The sequence below is a fragment of the Strix aluco genome, chromosome 8 (genome assembly GCF_031877795.1).
Source record: "Strix aluco isolate bStrAlu1 chromosome 8, bStrAlu1.hap1, whole genome shotgun sequence".
In the NCBI taxonomy this organism is placed as follows: domain Eukaryota; kingdom Metazoa; phylum Chordata; class Aves; order Strigiformes; family Strigidae; genus Strix; species Strix aluco.
This window is the reverse complement of record NC_133938.1, coordinates 11117913-11141274: the sequence shown is the minus strand read 5'-3', so window position 1 is coordinate 11141274 and position 23362 is coordinate 11117913. Positions and strand designations below refer to the sequence as shown.

At 41.9% G+C, this 23362-nt stretch overlaps 2 protein-coding genes across 3 annotated transcripts in view; one reads left to right on the top strand and one right to left on the bottom strand.

Moving 5' to 3' along the window:
* The window catches only part of GPBP1L1 (GC-rich promoter binding protein 1 like 1), a 34074-nt gene extending 14281 nt beyond the window's left edge, over positions 1-19793 (bottom strand). The window contains exons 1-6 of one of the 2 annotated variants that reach the window (XM_074832150.1): positions 19692-19792; positions 7586-7659; positions 4169-5061; positions 3193-3307; positions 1911-2040; positions 1258-1541 (exon numbers count right to left, since the gene is read on the bottom strand). In XM_074832150.1, the coding sequence (XP_074688251.1) occupies positions 1258-1541; positions 1911-2040; positions 3193-3252 (474 nt within the window). In that variant the 5' untranslated portion in view covers positions 3253-3307; positions 4169-5061; positions 7586-7659; positions 19692-19792. Of the gene's footprint in view, positions 1-1257; positions 1542-1910; positions 2041-3192; positions 3308-4168; positions 5062-7585; positions 7660-19691 lie in introns of both variants that reach the window. The other variant, XM_074832149.1, reaches the window with a different exon arrangement.
* Positions 19794-20273: 480 nt separating this feature from the next.
* TMEM69 (transmembrane protein 69) lies at positions 20274-22850 on the top strand. Its single transcript, XM_074832155.1, has 3 exons — positions 20274-20683; positions 21105-21167; positions 21804-22850. Exons 2-3 carry the CDS (start codon positions 21123-21125, stop codon positions 22515-22517), a joined length of 759 nt encoding a protein of 252 aa, XP_074688256.1. The 5' UTR covers positions 20274-20683; positions 21105-21122; the 3' UTR covers positions 22518-22850.
* The last annotated feature ends 512 nt before the right edge of the window (positions 22851-23362 follow it).

Genomic DNA, 23362 nt, shown 5'->3' with positions numbered 1-23362 from the left:
ACCCATCAGCTTAAATGAAACTGGCTCCTGTGGCAATTTAAGCATAGATTTTGGCCTGAAGCAGCCGTGGGCATTTATATATTTCAATCCAACTCTTAACTTCCTGAATAGAAGCAGTGCCATCAAACTGCCATGACAATTTCAGCTGTAAACAGCCTTTCAGAGAAAAAGGCTGAATAAGACAGCAAAAATCTCAAGATGATGATACACACAAGTGTGCACACTATCACCAAAACCTCTCATTACTGGAGGCAGCAATGGCTTTAGCATTGAAGATGAAGTCAGAGGAAATGCATTAAGTGAAGGGACTGAGTTACCAGAACCTTACAGATGATATTGACCTCATTACACTGGTGAAGAGCCTAGAGAGAGCAAGAAACAAGATGTAAAAAGCAAAATACATGGTCTGGTATCAATAAAATCCTCATCAGGGGACAGAAGAAAAAAAAATAAATTGGAAAGAGAAAGCAGAAAAGGTGCATATATCTCAAAGCATTAGCATTAAGGACTGCACACCCTAAGGGTGAAAGCCGTTAAGTCCAAGTACTATCTGGTGAAGTTTGGAAAACTAAAGATATTCCAGTAAAAACAGGATGTAAGAGACTACTGTACTGATAATACCACGTGAATCAGAATGCTGGATAAGAAGTTGATGAATTGGAGATACTGATGGAAGAAATAGCTCAAGAAAACCCGATCCCCAGATTAACAGAGAAATAGGAAAACATCTTTGATAACAAAATACTATTCCCGAAGATTCAAGACAGATGGTTGCAAAGGTCTGAGCGTATATCACAAACAAGCTTGGGAAGGTTATCACAAATACCAATATGTACCAGAATGCAGGAGACAGGAACAGCAGGCAGACTGAAGATAAGCTGAACACATGTACTTAGGGGAAAAAAAAAAAGGCTTTGTAAAAAGCCACAAAGTCAGTACAACTACTTTTCCTGCGGCAGACCAAAGTGTCACCTTATGCGTTTCACTAAAGATCTGGCTTGTGTGTTCACAATAACCATTTGGGAAAATACAGTAACGTGCCAAAACCCACCATCCAACAGGTCGTCAAATCCCGAGGACTCTGGGTACCACTTAACATCCTGTCACCACTGGAATAACTTTGTTAAATCTGTTGTGATCTCAAAAATGGAATGGAATGCAACTCTAGATTCTCGCCACCTATCAATGCTAATTAAAATGAGATCTGAAAAGCCACTTCTCAGAGCTGCCACTTCTAGTGAGAAGCTACACACTTACAAAGTCTTCTTCCTCAAATTGCAACTGCTCTTTATCTTCCTTCTTCTCTTCCCTGGATTCAACAGGCAGCTTTTCTTGAAAGGCGGAACTTTTCCGAGAATGGAAGTTGCCATTCCAGTGGCGATGAACTCCAGTTCCTCCTCCACCACGCTGGTTCACACCATCATGGCCCCGTGAAGGACCATGCCAGCCGGGCTGACTGCCAGAAAGCCCCACATGAGCTCCTTTAGAAACACCAGAATCTACAGAATCATGGCGGAGAAGGGACGGCTGATGCCAGCAGTCTAAACAAAAGGAGATAAGTATGCAAATAAAAAAAGTCAACACACCATGCAGAACACTGGAAATATCAGGCTGTTTTTCTTTGTGGTTAACTCAGAGTTCACTAAGTAACTACTAGGTCAAACTTATTCAGCTACTGCGTGATTGTATCAGAAAGCAAACGAAGCTACACAATGCACAGACAGCTACCACAGAAACCCCTCAAGGCCTGAGCACACGGCACAGGAGAAGAGAATAGCACAAGTTTCTTACAGGATATTTTGAAAAGGTACAGTTTTGGGAAGTGTTATTTATATTCTGCAGAATTCTCCATTCTGTAGAATATTCCAAAATGTTTGCTCTCAGACTGCATTCTGATCCTTCCTACTCACCTCCTGCAGTTCGGAGGGGCCCATTATTGAAAAATCCATCAGAAGAGTTGTGTCTCCTACGGCTCACCCCAAAACGGCCCTCTCCCCGTGGAAGATGCTCTCCATGTTTCTCAAAGGTGGCTGCAGGGGACTGCAGAAAGTAAAAAATGATGTAATGAAGCATTCATTAGGGCACTCCAAGAGCCTGTCAGTTCAACAGTGACTTAGCCAACAATGTCAACAATCATGTGAACCTGATCAGAATGGCAAACAAATCTCTGTATCTTATAGAGAATCAGTGAGAACCTAACACGCTAATATTACCAGCAGTCTTTGCAAACACATACTTTCTGCGAAATTAATTTAAGAAATTCTAAGATACAAAGGTGCTCATCCATTCACTCCAAGTCAGAAGAGCAGACAGTAATGGAGGGTCCAATCAGTCTGATTAAAATTCAGAGATACTCAAGCAAGTTAAAGCACTTTTGAACTGAAACAACTATGATGCTGTAGAAAACATTAATGCTTCTAGCATTAAGATTATAAAGAATCTTTTACTCTTCACTTTCCCTCATTTATATAAAAAACAAAAAAATCGGGTTTGTTTTAAATGGATCAAATATCCTGAAATTACTTTTCTCTCCTCATGTTTAAGCTTGAAGGTGAAAGTTGCATTCTTTCTTGTTCATCAGAGTTGTCCATTATGATGTGGTTTGCTATTAAAATGTTTTTCTGCACTGCCATGCACAAGTAACACAAGTCCTAAAACAGACTTCCTGGGTCAACCTAAGCTTCTGGAAACAGTTTTATAGAGAAGGTGACAGGGAAACTGCCCTCATTTTAAGGCTGCAAAAAACTAATGAGTGTGTCTGAGCTTGGAGTTAGAGCCCAAGGGCTTATTATCAATCTACTACTCAGCAAGGGTCAGATTATTTTCATAAATCAAACCCAAATTATATCCTGAATTGTAAATAAGTGGCAGCTCAAGTCTTGACCCCCACAGATTTAGTGCCATTTCTTTAATGATTTTCTACTTGGGATCTCACTCAAGTCTCAACAGAAAGACACTGAACTACTCCCATGTCTGAATGCAAAGATTGTTCCTCCTCTGAAATAAAAGAGATACATTTGTTGAAACAAAGACAACAAAATTATTTTCACCATAGTAAGTTTGCAAAAGCCTTCTTTAAAAACACCAAAGAAGTTAAAATTAAACTTTTTAAGTTCAACTAAACACTGGGGCAATGTTTTGCTTTATATTATAGTCATAGCTGTAAAAGGAGGTGATCTATGTTAACGTTACCTTGGTTGACTGTGGCGTTGAGAAGTTAAGCCAGGCAGGAACAAAGTCATGCTGCGCCATTTAGGTCCAGTGTCTCCCTTCAATAAAATGAGGCATCAAACCTCATGGCCAGGATCTGTAAACGAAAAGAACATTCCCTGTCATCTTTCTCAAACTGAAATAATTATACAATTTATTTCTCAAAGCTTAGCCTATATGAATAGGAGGGAAAAACTGCTGTAGTTTTTCATATTACATGTAAGCATTTGTTTTCCTGCTGACTTTGTTCCTCTGACTGCAACAGGTAAGAACTTAAAATTACCAGTTACTTCCTGTTTACAATTAACACACCCATGAAATTCATGATAAGATGGGCGTGGAGGTGGGAAAGAAAACAGAACAAACAGCATACAAAAGTCATACAATGCACAGATGTGTAAAATCAAGACATGACAGAATTTGGGGTACATTCCTTCATTGCTTATTGTCTCATAGTCTACAAAGACGTGATCTCTGCGCGGTAATTCCAGAGGCTGTAAATCAAATACAACCAACCCAGTGATGATGTTAGAGACACTGACAGCAGATCAGAGACCTGAAAGACAACCATATGGCAGCACCTGTACCCCTAACTTAAAATTGTATCCAGATCCACCAACTTCCATACACCAGAGAATATCCTATGCTGAAACTGCTTTCATAGTGAAGAAACCAAATGGTTAGGAACAGAACACAAGCTGGTTGAAGGATCTTAATGGAAGTTCAACTGAAGACCAGCTAAGGTGTCTCACTGAGGAATCTGAAACTGAATTGTTCTTTCCATGTCATAGTAATTTCCACTGCTCAAAATGATGCAAATTCCATTATTGCTCCGTATAACTGGATTCTGCCTTTTGTGGAAGGTTCTCCAGTTTACCTTTTTATTTTTCAACTTTAATTTTTCTATGAACAAGTCAACACTACATAAGCAAAGAAAAATGTACGTATGATCACTCACCCTGAGTTTGGCCTCTGTAGTCCAATGTCCTCAGTTTCTGTGCTTCACTGACCTTCGGGTTCCTTCCTTCTACAGTATGCTGTAAGGCCAGCCTTGAGGCAATAGTGCGTCTCAAAGCTGAGCACAAGAGGCCGCACTTTGTGCCAACTGTGCCCTTCACCCCCTCAGCTGCTCATTTTAACCTCTCTTTGCACTCTCACTACAAAAAAAAAATTACCTAAGAAGGTAATTTATATTTTAAAAAAAGCCACGACCACGTTCACCTCATTAAATTTCCTCAGGTTGTGGTAGTACAGAAGTCAGCCTTTACATTACAAAAAGGTTTGTCAAGTCTGCATGACAACATTCAGAGCAACACCATGGTTAATACTGAACAGATACACTCAAGTCTGCTGGATAATTCATGATCTGCAGCAGATCAACCTGAACACTCTGGAAAAAGGACAACGTTACATAAAAACGTTTGCCCCAAATGCTAAGATCTAAACAAGAAGCATCTGCCCAAGTGCTCTTAAAATATAAACTTCATTTTTATCACATACATCTGCTAAAAAAAGGTATAGTATTTTAAAAAGTGAATGTTAGGATATACTCTGGTCTTCACGTAACTTGGCTAATGCTCCACAGAGCTAAGCACTACTTGATATAAAGCTCAAAAGCAGGCACAAATGTTTATCTCCCCGTTTTTCACCATTTACATGCTGAAACATAGGTCACATGAACAAAAAAAAATGCCAGGTCCAAAAATAATCTCCTCTACGCTATTTTTTGTAAACTGGGTGCTGCTTTTAAAGGGACACAAATTATTCCACAGGAGCTTGTTCTACAGTGGAGACTTCACTTCTGGGTCATAGTCCTCTTCCATCAAAGAGGTGAGACAGGAACTGTAGTCACTATAAAAAAACCAAACAAAACCCCATCAATACAAGCGGTATAAACATGACAAAGTATGACTAAAGGAAAGAACAGAAGGAGAAACTGAGCAACTGTAGCACAGTGTAGCACAGTGCCAAAAGCTATTTGATCTCTGATCAAAACAAAACCTGAAACAATCTAATTAAAAAACGAGGTCCCTGAAAAGGGTGTTTTTGCTTTTAAATGATCACTTCCCAGATTTAGTTTACAACAGGGCAATACAAACAAGCTGAATCAGAATAAAGGGAAGAGTGGAGAAACTGCATGCAGCTAATGAAAGGGATTCCACTCTTCATAGCAATTTCAAAACCTGCTGCTAAAATAATGAGAGTCTAGGCTGCAGGTAGGCTTGGGCATTCCACGTGCCTCATCTCCTCTGTGCACCCACATCATTGCTCGCCTGCTCCCGTACAGCCAGATGCCCCTCTCAAGAGACACATGATAGTAACACATCCAGTATTCCATTAACTCCTCCACAGAAAATACCATCACCAACAATAAAAAAAAAAAGAGTTTTTCTGCTATGGCCTCTTTTTCCTTGAACCTTCTTACCTAACCAGAAGCAAACATAGTTTACTGCTCTTGAAACATCTGAAAATTTTTATTACTGTTTTGATGCCATCAGCTGTTTTTCAGGATCCCTTTAGGCATGCCTTATTATGTCTTTATATTTGACTTAAGAGTTTGTTTTCCTTGTTTGGATATGGTTCCATTCTTTGATCAGTTTTGGCTTTCGTTGCACTTGTTATGCCATTCTTTACTCTGCAAAGCATGCGGATTTTTTTTTTTTTTTTAAAGTGTTTTAAGACTGTTTTGATAGAGGCTCAAAATACACACACAGAGGGAATAGTAGAAGAATCACCACCTTTTTATCCTCTGGGTCATTGCCTTTAATAAACCCCCTAATTTTCATAGCAAATTTTTCTTTCTGGAACTAGATGTTATTGTTGTGTAGGGGAGTTTGGAAAGAGGAAAACATCTCTGCACCTAAGTTGTGAGCCATGATCACGTTTCTGGAGGTAGAGCACCAGCAAGCAGCCTCACAACCCCTACAAACTACCAGCCAAGATGAGGCAAAACCAGAGTGGACATGGACATACACAATATTGACCTGGGAACTTTTTGAGCATCCCACCCCATACCACAAGTCAGTGTCACACACTGCGAACGATAAAAGTGCTAACCTATTGACACCCGTTTTTATATTAAAGGGTAATTTTTCAGTGTGTATAGGGACATGCTGAAACATCTGCTGCAGACAGAACAGTCTTCCCATCACGCTGAACTCACAGTGTACAGAACTCCTTTAAATGTGACCTTCTGAGGCTGCTACCAAACGTTTGAGTAGGAAGCAGAAGATAAAGCAGGGACAAAGTCAATGCAGTTGACTATATTTAAACAAGATTCATTACCTTCTGAATAAATACGCTTTTCAGAACAAACTGTATAGCAATTAAGCCATGTCAAACTATTGACAGAAGTAATATAATTTAAGAAGTTGATTTAATGAATCCTGAGAATGATTCACAGCTATGTGAAAAATGGACCTAAACAGAGCAAAGCCCACACAGAATTGTTCCCTGGATTTAAGGGGTGTCTAAACAAATGAACACCACAGAATTAAACTTCTGAAGTAGGAACTAGGTCTGAGTACACAACAAAAAATAAGAACACCACAGAAGTACAGTACCCAGGTTCCACTTCACAAAAAAGGTTCCCAGTACTTTTGGAAAAGGAAATGGAAAAGGAAAGCACGTCAACAGTTTGCAAAACCTGTGTTGCTGCAAGACATCTTTTTATATTTCAGCACAATCAAAACCAAGGTGAAACTCTCTGCAAAACTCCAACCAGGGCTCCCAGGATACTTTCTCAGACTTTTAAGCCAGAGTCTGTATTACAGTTTATTCCCAGTCAGTGCTTCTATGTAAATCTGTTGAATTGTTTTGTGTTTAGACACATTTATACATTTTTGCCTCCCAAATGAGAAGGGACACAGTTTACTTGTGCTTTGTGTAAAAGTCAATTTGTGGCTATAAAAATGTAAGCCTCAATTCAATTGGCTGTTTTCTTGTGATACCAAAGCGTTCAACCATATTCTATTTGGTTTTCCAAGATACTCATGATTTTATACATGATATATGTACTCATCGAATCATCTTTCTTCCAAGCTAAGTCAGACCATTTATGAAAGCTTTCTGAACACCTCTAATCATCCTTACTAGCTTTTACCATATCTTTTACATATAACATCACCAAAACCGCATAAACTATTCAAGATTTGGGAACATGACCAATTTATACAGTGTCAAAATTGTGCATTTTTTAACCTTTCTTCCCAATATCTAATATTGGTGGTTTTTTTGTTTTTATTACTACATAGAACTGAAGTGACCTTTGCCAGCTACTCAATAATGAACAGAGACAAGAGATGCCTCAAAGTACAGGTGGGGTCTGCTTTTCTCTGGTCATGTACACGAACATGTGTGTGGAATAAACACTCACATATTCCCTGAAGGCAACGTTCCCAATTCTTCTCATACTGCATTTACAGTTCAGTCGAACTGGTCTCTGCTTCACTATGGAAAACAGCAAGGACAAAGATCATCCCCAGTAGCCACTCCCAATTCCAGGAAAAAAGCAAATGAAAGTGCTCATTAATGCAAATTTAATTAATTCTCTCTCCTTTTAAATGAGTTCAAGTTCGAATTCTTTCTGGAAACACAAATCAGAAAAAGAGTAAATAATAATACTATCACTGAATCAGATGTTTTATAAAGGCGTACCTCCTTTCAGAACAATGAAATCTGCATTAATGAGCTTTGGTGAAGAAAAAAAAATGTTGTCTGTCAACTACTCCAAAATATTCTTTCACTGATCAAAATGAAGTCTTTGGCAAGTAATATAAATACATAAAAAATTAAACTGTGTATTAGCACTTGGGTTCCACTTGTTAACAGTTCTAATTAACCTTAAAAAAAATTTTTTTTGCATGTTGCATTAAAAATGTTTTCACTGTTATTTCATAGCAACCTCTTTTCGTAAGTTTTTGTTGTTACAAAAGTACTTTTTTCCCTTGATAAGTAAGTTTAATATCTAAATATCCTTCACCATGTCATTTAACATGCAAGTGGAAGAAGTGATACTTACCACTGAGTTAAATAAACAAGTTAAAATTGTCAGATGCTCTTTTATAGTACCAGAGTTCATTGTGTATTTGTTTAAACAAATATTAAAAAATTGACATGAAAATGGAAGGAACATACAAGCATATTCAATTTAAAGAAGAAACATACATAGTCAGCACAAAATTCCCATTCTCCAATACACCACTCGGTGTTCTTACTGTGTTACAGTTGAATACAGTTGCCCTGTTGTTTTAATCCCTCTGTTAATTTTCATTTCTACTCCTAACATAGACTTGATCAGAGTTAATCTCTAAACCATAGTTTCTAAAGGTTTGATTCTCAAGCTGAGCTTTCCAGACATACCTTACAGTAGGAACGAAGGAGGTATTCAATATGTAAAGACCTATACTGACTAGAATATAAGACTAGAGACACAAGCTAATCAAAGCCACTGAGCTATGAAATTACTCACTGGAAATGTGTCGAGATGTTTCAAAAGTCCTAACAAAGCGCATAGATTAGCCTTATCAGCAGTGCATTTTCACTATTACTGCCCCTTCCATCTCTTGCCTTGGCCTACAAAACTCTAAAAGCCCAATGGGAAGCAAAATCTGCCCTGAGTTACAAGATCGCCAGCCATGCTGCGCCGTTCTAGCACACAACCTCTCTGGGAATACCTGGAACGAGGGCGTCTAACCTTTGCTCACATTACATAATGCAGTGCACATTTCTGAAACAGACACATTTTACTGGATGCTTTTTCTGCTTCATTGTACCCTGCAAATGTCCTCAGGTCCCTTCAACCCTGCTCTCTACCTAGAATCTTATTAATTACAGCCGCTAATTCCGTTTCTCCTCTCCTACAACAGCAAATCACAAAGATGTGGAGCCTCTAGTGGAAAACTAGAATAAAAGTAAGCTTACCCTTCATTATACATTTATTAATCCAGCTAACAGCAGCTGTAAAAGGTCACAAGGACAACATCTGTCTATCCTTGTCACAATTTCAGTTCACTTCATTGCATTTCTATGTATTAAATAAAACATGTTTACTTAAAAAAAGTAAAGATTTGTTTTTCTAACTGGCCAAGTCAATTGGGATTTCAGTAATATTCCTAAAGATCAGATGTCAGCTGGGTTGCAAAAGCATTCAGAAAAATTAGTGAACAATTTAATGGACGCATAAGGCAGAACAGAATTTACTTCCCTCATCAGTTTTCTTTCTGTGCAGCTCTTTTAAAGTTATTTAATCAAGCAGATAGGCCTAAACATACACAACAGACCTTTCCACTTAGCTACTCTTCAGAGTAGAGTGTCATTTAATAGGTGTATGTTAATTTATGATAAAGAATTAGTACCACATGCATTCACTAAAATATGATCTCCTTCTAACAGCTTTTGACTCATCCAACACATTCACAGAAATAGGGGGTCACAGCCTGGAGACGAACCTAGGAGTCATCAAAAGCATGCTAACTGATTTCCTTAAGGATATCAAAAAGGCACACGTGAAATTTCATTATCCTGTTTTCCAGAAAAGCAGAACATGGCTTGGCCTTACTACTATTAGAAACATTTTATTGAATAAGATAATCATATTTGGGTGCACAGTCCTTTTAAAATAATGTAATTATAAAACTTGCTTCAACCTCACAAGCATTAGGCCTTACTATAAAAGACACAAGTGCAGCATTACTAGTTCAACAGTTGTCATAACAACTGGTGAGCTATGTCTTCTCAAGTTGAGATCGTTTATTTGCAGTTCACCTACATAAAGTATCTACAAAACAAACTCACTTTCATTTTGCTTTCAGTTTCCATTAATACAATTGTCTAGACACACCTTCAGTCTGGCTACATGGCTGAAATACGGCTACCTTTTGAGAGGACAAATGTAGGTGTTCCAGAAGGGCATGTACAACTGGTAGTGCTCACACACCTGAGGTATTATGCACCAGAATAACTATAATACAGATCTGCCATTATTACTTGTTTCTTTCCATTATATCACACAGCTAGAACCCCCCAAACGGTTACTCAAATATAAAGGACAGTTCTATTAATTAAAAATACTGTGAAAAACATTGTTTAAATTATATCTGGCTGCTGAAAAAATCTAGCATCTAAAAATGCAAAGCATTATACCAGATTTTCTAGAATTATGGAAACATGAGCCCATTAAAACACTAAATGATGGATTAAAATGTTAATCACGTACCAAACAAAAATCTTCCCAGATACAGATATTAAAAGTTCTTGTGAAAACCAGCTATTACTGAAAGATTAACACCTTGTTTTTCGAGTTTAAAGCAAATGAATCTATCTTGCAGAATCATCAAAACTGTTTTGTGTTCTAGAAACAACACTGCAAATCTATATATTCCAAGATGAAAACATGCCAGAAGCTTGTCCATACAAGAGTTTTTCCAGAGTAATGGGCTGGGGGAAAATCATATTAACTGTTAGGTATCTGACTACTTCTGCAAACCAGATGACTAACTTCAATGAACAGAAAATAGATTAAGAAAGGTCCATACCCTAAACCCCTTTTCTCTATTGACAGTCCTCCCACTGGTGTCTCATCAGTGCTGTTTCACAAACAACCTGCCCATTTACCTCCTTGCTTCACACTTCTCTAAGGTCACAGTGAATCTTACCTACTTCAAAATTTCTGGAACAAATATATGCACCCACACAACCACATACCTTGCAAAGTCTTAACAGCCTAGTCTTGTGAATACATACTGACATCTAGAACGTGGTGGGTAAGGAGATGATTTTTTTCTTTCTTAACAGCAATCAAAGATACAAGGGCATACAAGAGTAACATAACCAAATCACAGAGAAAAGTGACTTCTAGGACTGTGATGTATGAAAGACTCTCCATTGAATAAGAAAACACCATTGACAAAAACATCACCTTTAGCAATGCTACTGACTGATGCCTGCCCTCCCAGCCCTGGCTGATCCAAATTTCTGCCAGCAAGGCTACGACCACATTGCTACTGGGTCAACAGTATTGGGTGCATCGAGGAGACAACAGAACCCAAAGCCAGCAAGCTTGTCTTTGGAAGCAAGCTGTATTTAACATGAAAGCCCCAAGCACATTTTGGAAGAGGTGGTATCTGGGGCACAGAAGCCTGTGTAAGGTGATAAGGCTCTGAACCTCAGCCAGCAAGTGTGACACCCTGCAACTGAACCGCTCCAGTGGGTTTTGATGAGTTTACTCTGAGGACCAAGATAGGACCATTTTAAACATGTAAAATCTAAAAGGCTCAACTCGTTCTAAGCACAGAATGGGGACAGCATAGACCTTCTAGATATTATGCCTACCAACAATTATTTCTGGATGTTTTATTCTCCACAGCCGGTGGCAACTGTGTCATCCCTTATGCCTCTCTCCTGTACCACTTATGATTCCACTTCCCTCCAATGTCCCTTTAACAGTCTTTAGTACTGTTTATGTTGGAGAACTGCGGTATTTACCTGAAATATTAAAACTTGCTCACTGCTCTGCCCTACTGCAGGAAGTAAGGTTCCAGGGATTGTATACACCTCTATTAAACAAGTGTATCTATTGACACTACTGATACAAACCAAAGAACCCTATTTTAAATAGTATTAGGCTTTAAATGTGAACAATGTTCTGAACTTTCAACCAGCTTTAGCATTTTATTAAATAAGGTATTTTAAATCTGGAGAAGGTATTCTGCTAATTTTAATCAAATCCAAAGGTCTTTTTAGCTCTTGAAGGGAACAACATCAAACATCTATTTTGTAGTGCACTTTGATCTACAGACCTTTTAGAAGTATCTGAGGTAAAGATAAAGCTCTGTTCTGCCCTGAACCTTACGAAGCACAACACCTTGTCAGGGCCACCTTTAAAGGTACCACTATCCTCCCCAAAACCTCATGACAAAATGAGTGAAATAGCAATGAAGAGCCTATCTGTATGGTCTGCCAAAAGCCTTAATGAACAAAGTCGCTTCTACTGCTCAGTAGCATACACCAGGATAATGTTCCTCATCATAAGGAAAGAATTGCAAATATGTAATTACTGGTTTATCCCTGCTGCATACTACATACCTCCTGCCTACCTGTCTTCCAGAGATGTAGACAGAGCCTAAGCAGAAGTTAAGTAAGTAGTTCCCCAGTACCTTAAATAAAAAAAGGATGTGTGTTTCCCACTATGGGTATTTTATAACCCAGTATTTTACCAGGGTTACTATCACTACTATAGCACATTTACATTTAAATATATTCCATTTGGAGCTAAGAAAAACATATTTCCTTTGGAAAAGAGCATCAAATGCAACCAGACTATTTATCAAATATTTGTGTCAAGGCAGGAGAGACTGTAAATCAAGTACAGGGAAGTACAGATCTGCATTCCAGATGAAGGATAAGAGTAGAAGGCATGTCACTTGCAAAGAGGAAGGGGAACTGAGAGTCAACAAGATAAACAGAGAAGACATTCAGAAATAAGAGACCATTCTCCTAAACAGTATTATAGTAATTCTTCCCCACGATACCATTATCCCAGCCCTACAAGACCAGTACTGCTGACTGGGAAGGGCAGTATATTCCAGTTACAGGTACTTCCCACCCAATCAACAAATCAAGACTGAGGGACTAGTCATAGCCTCTGTGTGCTTCCCCCCCACTTGGATTATTTCCAAACCATTTTACTTCAAGACCAGGAAAATATGAAGAAGCTCCACACTTATTTGTTTGTGACTAGGACACAACAAAGACACATTCACTCAGCACTTTTCAGCATGTGTACACCACCTGCATTACAGTTTGTAAAGTTTACACTGTCTGCTATGTTTTTCATCCCAATAGCTTAACATTTTCAGCACTTTCGCTAATTAAGATACTATTATCAAACATAGAATCACAGAATGTTTTGGGTTGGAACGGACCTTGAAGATCATCGTTTCAACCTCCCTGCCATGAGCAAGGGCACCTTCCACTAGACCAGGTTGCCCAAAGCCCCCTCCAACCTGGCCTTGAATCCTTTCAGGGAGGGGGCAGCCACAACTTCTCTGGGCAACCTGTTCTAGTGTTCATCATCAGAATGAACATCAATGTTGGTGTTGAACATTCAACATCAACGCAAAGAAGTCACTGAAGACAATTCAGCTTAAAACAAGTCCTGTACATATAAAATAAATTGCACAAGTAATAAATATTCCATTCGATGTAGGTCTCAGAAAAAAAAAAAAAGAAAAAAAAAGAGGAACAAATGATCCCTAATCCTGTGATCTGATGATTTGCTGCAGCTGGCAGATATATCCCCTTTGGATGTTCACAGTGTTTTGCTGGAGCTCTCTCTATGATCTAGTCTGTGAAACTCAAGAGATAAAATAAAGCAAGGAGTTATGGACAATGTGCTGTCCAGCTGGTCTTGAGCTTCATCTTTATCTTCCAGACAATTACTGTGCTGTTACTCTGCAGGTACACTGTGCAAGCCAAGAGTTAAAAATGTCATTCTTCTATCCTAGTGTCCTACAATAAACTAGGGAATACTAGGAAAACATCTGGGGGGGGGGAAATCTTCAGAGGTTGCATAGTTCACTTTAGCTCTACCCTCTCCCATCACATCTTTGAAAATAAACTAAGCAATGCCCCCCTCCACCAATCTGTACAGTGATCTTCAGGCTGCAGGGGTCCAAAAATTAATCCTAAAATGTCTCTAATAGTATCAGAAAAATGAGTTTGTTATCAGCAGACTGGAACTCATTATGCAGCTATTCATACCTCCACTGGAATATTTTTTTGGAAGCTGTAAATCAGAAGAGATTAGCAAACTCACATTCTCCAGCATATCTCTACAATCTGTTTTGGTTATTCTTATGGCTTGAAAGCCTGTCCCCGCACCTAATGCCTAACCTAAATATATTCTGCTGCAATTTCAACCCGTAACTTCTTGTTTTATTCATGATGGATACAGCAAGCTGACTAAATTCTCTTTGCAGGTACCTTTTAAGACATCTTTTCTCCAGACCAGTACTTCAGTGTTCCCTGACTGAAAGGCAACCTTAGCAGGTGGCAGGGTTTTTTTGGGCAGTGTCAGGGGGGAGAAGTCCCACAGACCACCCTGTATCCCAGCACTGTTTGGCAGCAGAAAAAGGATGTAATAACACATTCTGTGATCAAATATAGTCATGTTTTCAAGAAACAAACACTCCCCCCAACCACTTCAACTTTACTGTTGAAGCTACAAGCTTAAGTTCAAAGCACTGATGATGAAAAAATTGATGCGACCCACCTACTAAGCCTGACAGCTTGCAGGCAGGGACAGGATGTCAGAGCTGGCTCCCAGTTACACCTGCAGGTAACTTTTTTAAGCTGCTTTATAGATCACCTGCTGGTGTCTGATGAAACACAAGTTGTACAAACCATTCTAGAGCCAAATGATCCAATTTTTTTTCCCAATCCTCACTCAGAGTTTCTTTCTTTTACAGACTTTGTTATCTTCTTTACAGATCTTGTTACCCAGCCATAACTTTCCTGGAGTACAACTGTATCACAAACTGAACGAGATACTTCTAGCTGAAGACCTACCACTCCTCAGCAGAATGGAAAAACTGCTTCATTACCTTATTTACAATGCTCTTTTACATGTTCCAGTATGACAAGTCAATTTTCATGACGGTGATGCTGCTGACTCACGATAATTTAGGAACCACTACAACCCCTAAATACTCTCCCACAGAACTGCTGCCTAGCCAGCTGTTACTTGTCTGCATAAGGTAATATTCCTAAACACAGTAATTTGAACCTGTCTACACTGAAATGGCTGAAATCAATGCTATTGTTTTCAGACTACTTCTTGAATTTGTCAAGATCGTATCTGTGTGTTCAGTAAAGAATCTTATTTCAATGCAAAGAAGTGAAAACACCGAACAGTACATGACCCAGGACAGACTTCCTGATGCGAACACTCTTCCCTTGAACCTACCCAAGTCCTACCTTTTTCTAGATGTTGTGAGGGGAAGCGCTCCTTAACTCTTTTCAGTATTCTGCAATTCTTCCCACCCCCACAGGCTCTCAGTTCCCTAAATACTGTAGGACACATTCCATAAGGCCCAGCCAACCTGAAGACATTAAAGTTGTCATTAACCTGTTTCTCTACTTTAACTAGAGTTCAAAGTAGAGGAAAGACAGTTTTCCCAAACTAACAGTCAAGATCATAACACATGCAACATTTTCAGGGTGAGAGAGTTCCCTTGCTGCATTTTTTAAGATTAGCATCAAAGGTCTTTTCAGACCACCTTGCGTGAATCCTGATTAATCCCTTGATGATGGATGATGCGCTGGAACAAAATCGCAAAACACTCCTCTCTGCTGAAAGGCTGGAGACCTGTTGTAATCTTTACCATACAAATTCACCAGCAACTCTGTGAATACCAGTAATTTCTGTGCCCAGAATAATACCATATACCTCCTTGGCAGAGTCAGTCCTTTATTTACAAATTACTTGTTCATTACAAACCGAATATGACAAAATTCCAAGAGAGTGACCATCATCGCCACATGCTGCGTGTGTTTCAACTACCCTATGAGGGTCACACAGATACCCAGCAAAGCAGTCCCTGCCACACTAAACCTCTATCCCCAATGCCAGTCATTCCTGGCCACACCACTACCCACCCTGACACTTACTATCTACCTGTACCTAGACCAGACGCTGGAAAAACAGCTAGAAGGAAAATTCATTTAAAATTCTTCATTTATTCCTATATTGGAAAAAGGGGACTCCTAAAATCAGGGACATGCATTTAGACAACATTATATACACACACCCCTTTGGCTTATTAAGAGCCACCAACATCACACCATGAAGCTATGATGCTCCTTTCAGGGTGGAGGATAAGACTATGAAAACACTGAACTGGAAGAGATCACAAGATTCAAGGAGAGAAAAAAAAAAAAAGACATTGGCATTTTTGCTAGTATGACAGGAAATCCTAGAACTTCAGCAGCTCCTGGTAAACCGTCCAGTGTACAACAGTCCCTGAGGCACAAGGTCATACACTGCAAAATATTTTTGCTAAGCCAGACCTTGGAAGCGCAACTATTTCAGATTAGTCATGTTATGGAACTGCATACACCAACACTTTGCAAAGTCTTTTTGTTGTTTAATTACAGAAAGGTCTAAGAAACATAATGTGTTAAAATTCTTCTGACACTTATGAAAGCCAGCTAGAGAAGGCAGGAACTTAAATAGTTAAGCACACTTTAATCAAGAAATTCCAGTTTGGAGTGATACAGCCTGATCGCTAATATGTATGATTAATTTAACCAATATGCTTCCCTTCCCACTTACTGTCATGCTAATGGCCTCGTCTAACCTAGAATTTTTAGGTCTGCACAGTGTTTGCACACGCACATATGGGGTGGTGAATACTTAGCCACTATCATCCTCTACCTAAATCCACTCCCAAAAATGTAAATTTATCTTCTGACCATACAGTAACTCATTAAAGTTTGGCACATTTTCACAGGAACATATTAACTTACAGAACACAAGTTAAACAACATCCTGGCATTCATGAAGTATTCTAAGCAGGACCACGTTTCTGCCAACTTCACTGCTTTTCATCAAATCTGACAAGTAAAGAGAACGTGCACTTCAATTATTCTTACTGAAACAAAAGCCACATACGATTTCATTGGTATCCTGGTCACCACGTAAGTGACAGTAAAAAGTCTACTTACATTGCTGCGTTAGCAGAACAAAATCTAAACCACTCCTGCCTCTACAAATAAATTAACATAAAACTTAAAAATCCCACACTTCCTGGTATACACTGTACCTTGCCAACTGCAAAATTCAGTAACTATGACCTTTCCCTGTGTAAGTTATAGCAACAGTCATCCCATGGTTGTGTTTTTACAAAGCCGTAAGAAAAAGCTGTATCCATGCAAGAGCAGCCAGCACTTTACTGAAGAGAGGTGCTTTATGTTTTAGCTCTACTGAACAGTCAGCTCTTTTCCAATCTGTTCATACAGACAAATGAACAAAGCACACCCTGAAGTACACTTCACAACAAAGTCAGTTCGGCAGCTCCACAACTAACTTCAAATATCTTGTAACACTGAAATTAAAAAAGCAATTTTAACTCAAGCCAACAGTTTTTGTTCACTAAAAACCAAGAACATTATATGATACCCCACGCTCCTGAAGAAATTCAGATCCAACCACAGTATACTGTATTCAAAGTAAGTATCCCACAGCTCTTGAAATATTCTATTTCATGAAAATGCTAGTGAAGATTAGTAGTGACTTAACTTCCTAATTTAAAACAGGAATTTCAAAAGGCAGTAACACCACATACAAAGCAGTCACATCTGTGAGACAAGGTGACCATACCCTGCAAAATGTTCTCAAAGTAAACTATTTTTCCTAACAATTCAGGAAGTGTGCACTTCCACTCGATTTGTTATATATCACATCTGCATTCTACTCCTCTTATTTCTGAGACATCTGCAGAAGTAACAGGACTTGGTTTTTTTAAAATGCCATCTGTTCACTGCATATTTTCACTTTAAGTCCTACTATGATATCTGCAATGGAAACTTCTGTGTCAGATAGGATTAAGACTACAAACCAGATGAATATAAAATGCAGAGGCTGCACTTCCCTACAAATAGCTGTTAAAAAAAAAAAGAAAGAAAAAAAAGAGGGAAGTATCACCTGAAGCTTTTCTGTTCTAAACACAAAATTTCAAGAAGTTCTTCTTACAGTAGAAACAATCAGAAAGAATGCAAGAGGAAAAACTGCTCCTCTTAAATCTGGTGATTTTATTTCTTCCTACTACTGCTCTACACCTGTTTCCTTCCTGAGTCAGAGACTGGAAGTTTGAAATACTGGTCTCCAAATGGATGAGCACGGGGACCTTTCACTGAAATACCAGCCATGTTCATTCATGAAGTTAACATTTGCATAAGCCTGTCTGATAACCACCTAACATTTTTACAGAAGCAGTATCAACTCTACAGTAAACTCAGCTTTAATGGTCCTTCAATTATCTCAGCTGTTTCCTCCCTCCTCTCCATACCCTCCTTTGTTGCTTCCATACTTCAGTCAGTCACTTGCAACACTTCACAGTATTATCAACATTACTAACACTTGTGTCACTCAGACCTCGCGGGCGGGGAAAGGCAGGCTGACTTATCTGGTCATGTTAATATAAAAATATTTTTAAGCAACGATCTTAAACGATTCTACCATTACTTACAAGGATTTAAATAGCGACTGTTCCTCTAAAGCTGTTTAAAAACTTGTAACTTGTGCAGACACCCACTAACTGCTCTAAAATTGTTCCAAAACGGCTCATTACTAAACTGAATTCAATTCAAAGCCTTAAATGCAGCTTTGAAATGCTAGGTGTGAACACAGCTGTTCTGATCGAGTCCAACTACAGCCATTTAAGTTAAACCATGCAAGACCTTAGGCCAAGAGGGCATAAAACACACCGGACACACAGAAATAACTTTCACGACGGAGGGGGAAAAAAAAAAAAAAAAAAAGCCATCTCACGCTTACGCCAGGCGCTGTTTTCCTGTGAAGAGATAACGAGTGGCACCTGACAAGTTTCCCAGCCTCCGTTCGCCGAGGCCCCCGCACCGCTCGGCCGAGCGGGGCTGGCAGCGGGCTGGGGAAGCTCGGGCTCGGCTGCCCGCCGCACACGTGTCACTGCTCGGCGCCGACCGCCCCCTCCCGCCGGGGGCTGCCGGAAAGAGCGGCCGTAAATCCCGCAGAGGCGAAGGGAAACGGCCCGAGCCAGCACGGCTCACCCAGTTTCGTTTCCAGCTCGCAATCCAAACAGGCGGCAGCGAAGTCGCCCCTGCCGCGGGCGCTCCGCCCGCCTCGGGGCCGCCGCCGCGCAGGAAGCCCCGCGCCCGGCCCGGCCCCCCGGGGACTTCACCCCGCCGCCCCGGCGGAACGCGGCGTCCCGGCCCGTCCTTCCCCCGCCCGCCTTCCCCCCCCCCCCGCCCCGCACCCGACCGGCCAGCTTGATGACAGGACAAGGCTAAACTCCGGACGAGAGCCAGAACGGCGGCGGCAGCGCCCAGGCAGTGTCAAGCGCTAGGAACTTTCCGGCTAAGCAGGAAACAATAAACGAGAAGCCTCGGCCCCAACCACCCTCCCCGGCCCGGCGGGCCTGCCCCGCAGGGAGCCCCTCGCTGCCGCCGTCGGGAGCGGGCTCCCCGCGGGCCCGCCGCCGCCGAGGGACGGAGGTGGGCGCACGGCAGGGCCGAGGGCGGAGGGAGCCCCCGCGGCGGCCGCACCACCCCCCACCGCCGCCGCCAGCGGGGTCCCGGCCTGGCGGGAGGCCGATCCCGGGCCGCTCCGAGGCCGCAGAGTCGGCTGAAGGAGGGGGGGAGGGTGGCGGGCCAGGTCCCGGGGTGGCGGACGACGGGGAGGCGCGGCGGGGCGCCGGGAGGAGAGGGGTGGGAGCCGCACTCACCGGCCAGGCCCCTCTCGCTGCCTCCTGCGGCCCCAGAACCATAACAAAGCTCTGCCCAAAATGGCTGCCCGGCCCTGCCCGGCCGGGGGCCGGAGGGGGCGGGGCCTGCGAGTGCGCGGGGCGGGGCCGAGGAGGCGGAAGGGACACGCCCCCTCCCCGGCGGCCACGCGGGGCGTTCCCCACCCCCGCCCCGGACGTGGGAGGGGGGCGCGCGCGCGCGCACTCCCCACCCCACCAATCAGAGCGGTAGAACGCGCCGCCCTCGCCGCCTGTCGGGCGCCACCCGGAGACTACGCGCCCCAGAAGGCCGTGCGCGCTCCCGCCGCGACGATTGGCCGGGCGCCGCGCCGCGGGGCAGGCTGGGACATGTAGTCCTTCCCGCTTGAGCTGCAGTTGCCCGCAGCGGAGATCCCGGAATCTAGAGAGCAGGAGGGTGTTCTGTCCGCCATCCCCCCCCAGCAGCCCCGGGGGCAGCGGAGGCTCCTGTCGCCTCTCCGCCAGCCCAACCACTGCTCTCGGGCTCGGAGTGAGTGAGGCTGCCGCGGTGGCAGGGGAAGGAGAGCGCGCCTTTTCGGTTCTGCTGTCCCCGGTCTCAAGCACGCCAGGGACCGGGACCGCCGGCTCCGGTGGCTGCCACACACACCCGGGCGCTTACCCCGGCCCAGCGGAACGACACGGGCTGCGTCTGTTCCCGCCCGGACTGGCGCCGTTGAGCGCCGGGCCTCGCCGGAGCGCTTCCCGGGGCACCGGAAGCCGCCTCAGCGAGGAGGCTGGGGGCCGTGCCCGGTGGGGAGGCCGCGAGCTAGAGCCAGTGGGCCTCTCCGTGACTGCCTCAGCCCCGGGGGACCCGCATCCCTCCGGACACAGCCTCTCCTCTCCCATTCCCTCCGGGCTGAGCCTTCGGGCGCGCGGAGCCGCCCCTCTCTCCCCGGAGCAGCAGGACCGTGAACTGGGGGGGGTCAAGTCCGCCGGCGAGCTGCTTGCCTTTCCCGGTTAGGTTTGTCCCCCCTGCAAGTAGCTTACCTGCAGCTTGGGATGTGGTGAAGTTTCCCCTCTTTAATGGTTAAGGGTTGGGTTTTCCACATGTGAGGAATTGGTCATTTGTAACCTGCATGCAGCCGTTTATCCCACGGAAAGGAGATGATCCATAAACGGGAAACCTGTTCCCTGATGCTCAGTTCTTTAACTAGAAATTGTTCTTGCAACAGTTATTACAACTTTAGAGCTTCATAGAACTACCTGAAACAAAATATCCTGTAGTGCATAAATAAAGATTGAGTACATATAATATTTATCTTTAAATATACATCTATAAGAGTCTTGCATCTGATAAACATGTCTAGACTGTGACAACTTTGGGCATAACACAAACTCAGCTATTTATTACAGACCTTCTGAATTTTTCTGTTTTAGGGCCTTGATAAAGCAAGTATGTTTCCTCTCATACAACGGTGCTGCTTCCACACACCTTTCAAAGTAAGTTTCTGAAGCCTTTTTTGCTGTCTAATTTTCTTTAAAAGTAAAATAGCAAAAGGTGTGACTGGTGCATGAAAAAAAAGGTGGCTTACAAGTTGGAGTAGCCACATGTTCATCACTCAGCTTTTCTGAGAGAATTCTAGTCTCTACAGGAGCTTTTAGCCAAAACTAATAAATTTCTTTTATAAAATCAAATTTTATGTCTAAAGGTCTTTTTTCACCTCTCTGTGGTAGAGTAGTGAGGGGATAGTAGCTAGTTTCTGGGGTGAACTTGTCCTACTTCTGTAATCATTTTATATTCTACTCTGAAAAGGACTGATATATCTTAACTTAAAAACACCTGAAGAATGCATGTGTGGGTGGAAGGATGGGTAGATATACAAACCTTTTGTAGTGAATAAGGTTTTCTTACTCACTATGAAGAACCTAGTCGCTTTTCATCAGGTAGCTTCTGAAAGCTGTATCATTTGGTTTACTTATTTAAGTTAAAATCACCTGAAAACTGAGTGGAAAAGGCAGCTGTGTTGTGACCTGACTTGGAAAACTACTTGGTAGAATATTTCATAGGTAGTTTAGGTAACTGTAGATCCATAAGCATACAGTGTAAGGTGTTCAGAACAAGTTTTATACTTGCAGCTCCAGAAGTTAACCGGTCCCAGACTACTACTGCATGGAAAGAATAAGACAACTTGGTCACCTCTTGGCCTCTGGCTGCAGAGAGGTGTGTGTCCTCTCTCAAGATCTCCAAGCCTCAACCCAGCATCAGTATATACAACCAAGCTCCAGGCTTTTCACACCTCTCTCCCCTTCTTCAAGAAGAAAACCCCCAAAGATTCTGAGACCAAAGGCCCAGGCATCTTGGAGCGAAGTATGAAATCACTGAAGGAGTCTCCCAAGCCAGCCCTTTACTTAAGCCTTGCAGGGCTAATTCCATTTGCTTCTGTGCCACTGTTAATGGCTGTCCAAGGGACCTACTACCCAGAGCTGGCGTTTGCTCAGGTTACGTATGGTGCCGTAACAGTCTCTTTCATAGGAGGAATGAGGTGGGGGTTTGCTCTCCCAGAAAACAGCCCAGCTAAGCCAGACTGGCTGAACCTGGCTAACAGTACAGTTTCTCCTCTGCTTGCGTGGCAAGCCTTACTTTTAAAAGATATCACTAATAGTACAATAATGCTAGTAATAGCTTTGGGGATAGCACTGCATTATGATGTTTCCCTTCTTCCTACTTATCCTAGGTGGTTTAAAGTACTGAGGGTAGTGGGAACAGTGGTAATGGTATTATCACTATTATCTACTGCAATGTTGAAGACTATTGCAGAGATGCAACCAAGTGACAGCAGAGATAAATGACAGAACATGGAATAAAAAAATGAATAGGAAAACACTCTTTATCTGCCAATAAGGTATTTGTATTGAGTTCCAGGGGAAACAAACACTTATTTGTGCTTAGAAGTCATAAGATGGTAGTGATCAAGATGCTTATTCCTGAAGCAAACAGCTAGTTTAGGAGGGAAGGATTGTGAATAGCACTGACTTCTAAGGCAGGCATGAGTTTGTCCTTATCTGTAGAATAAAGTATCACTCAAATGAGATGTTACTGTCATGAATTTAAAATGGAGTTCAAATTACATGGGTATGAATTGCTCTATGCTGAATTATTAAAAGTATCTGGTTTAACTATAATGTGTCATAATGTTATGTGGTGGGAAGAACAACTGTGTAGTCATAAACAGTAATAAGGTGAAAGCAGTTCTAGTTTAGTGTTTAGCAGCAGAGAATTATGCAAAAGTACATATATGTTCAATTCCTATGTTGTGGAACAGAAGTCTTATTTCACCTGAATTATTTCCCTATTGAAAATGCTATGTGATTAAGTGCTAGTCAGGTAAGAAAGGATAGGCAAGGTTTGTTTGTGATGGCAAGCCAAGGTCAGCGCTCACCTAAGATGTCATTCAGCTGTTGTGATGGAGTGGGGAAAGCTAGAAGGGCAAGCTTTGTATCTTGGACAAGGCGCCCCAAGAGACAGAAGGTTAGCTTCCTATTCAGGCTTACTGAAATAAAAAAGGATAACTGAGCCATCTGTTCCTAGGTTTTGTTTGGACTTAGGGCTGCCTAAGCCAAGGAAGCTGCATGCAACATAGCCATAAAGATCTGTCATACTCCTAAAGTACTATCAGCTGAGGGTACGACACATG

Excerpts from the sequence above, each read along its gene's own strand:
- TMEM69 (XM_074832155.1), top strand. The coding sequence starts at position 21,123 with ATGTTTCCTCTCATACAACGGTGCTGCTTCCACACACCTTTCAAA. Across the intron at positions 21,168-21,803 it reads GCTTCCACACACCTTTCAAA|CTCCAGAAGTTAACCGGTCC; the intron begins GTAAGTTTCTGA and ends TTATACTTGCAG.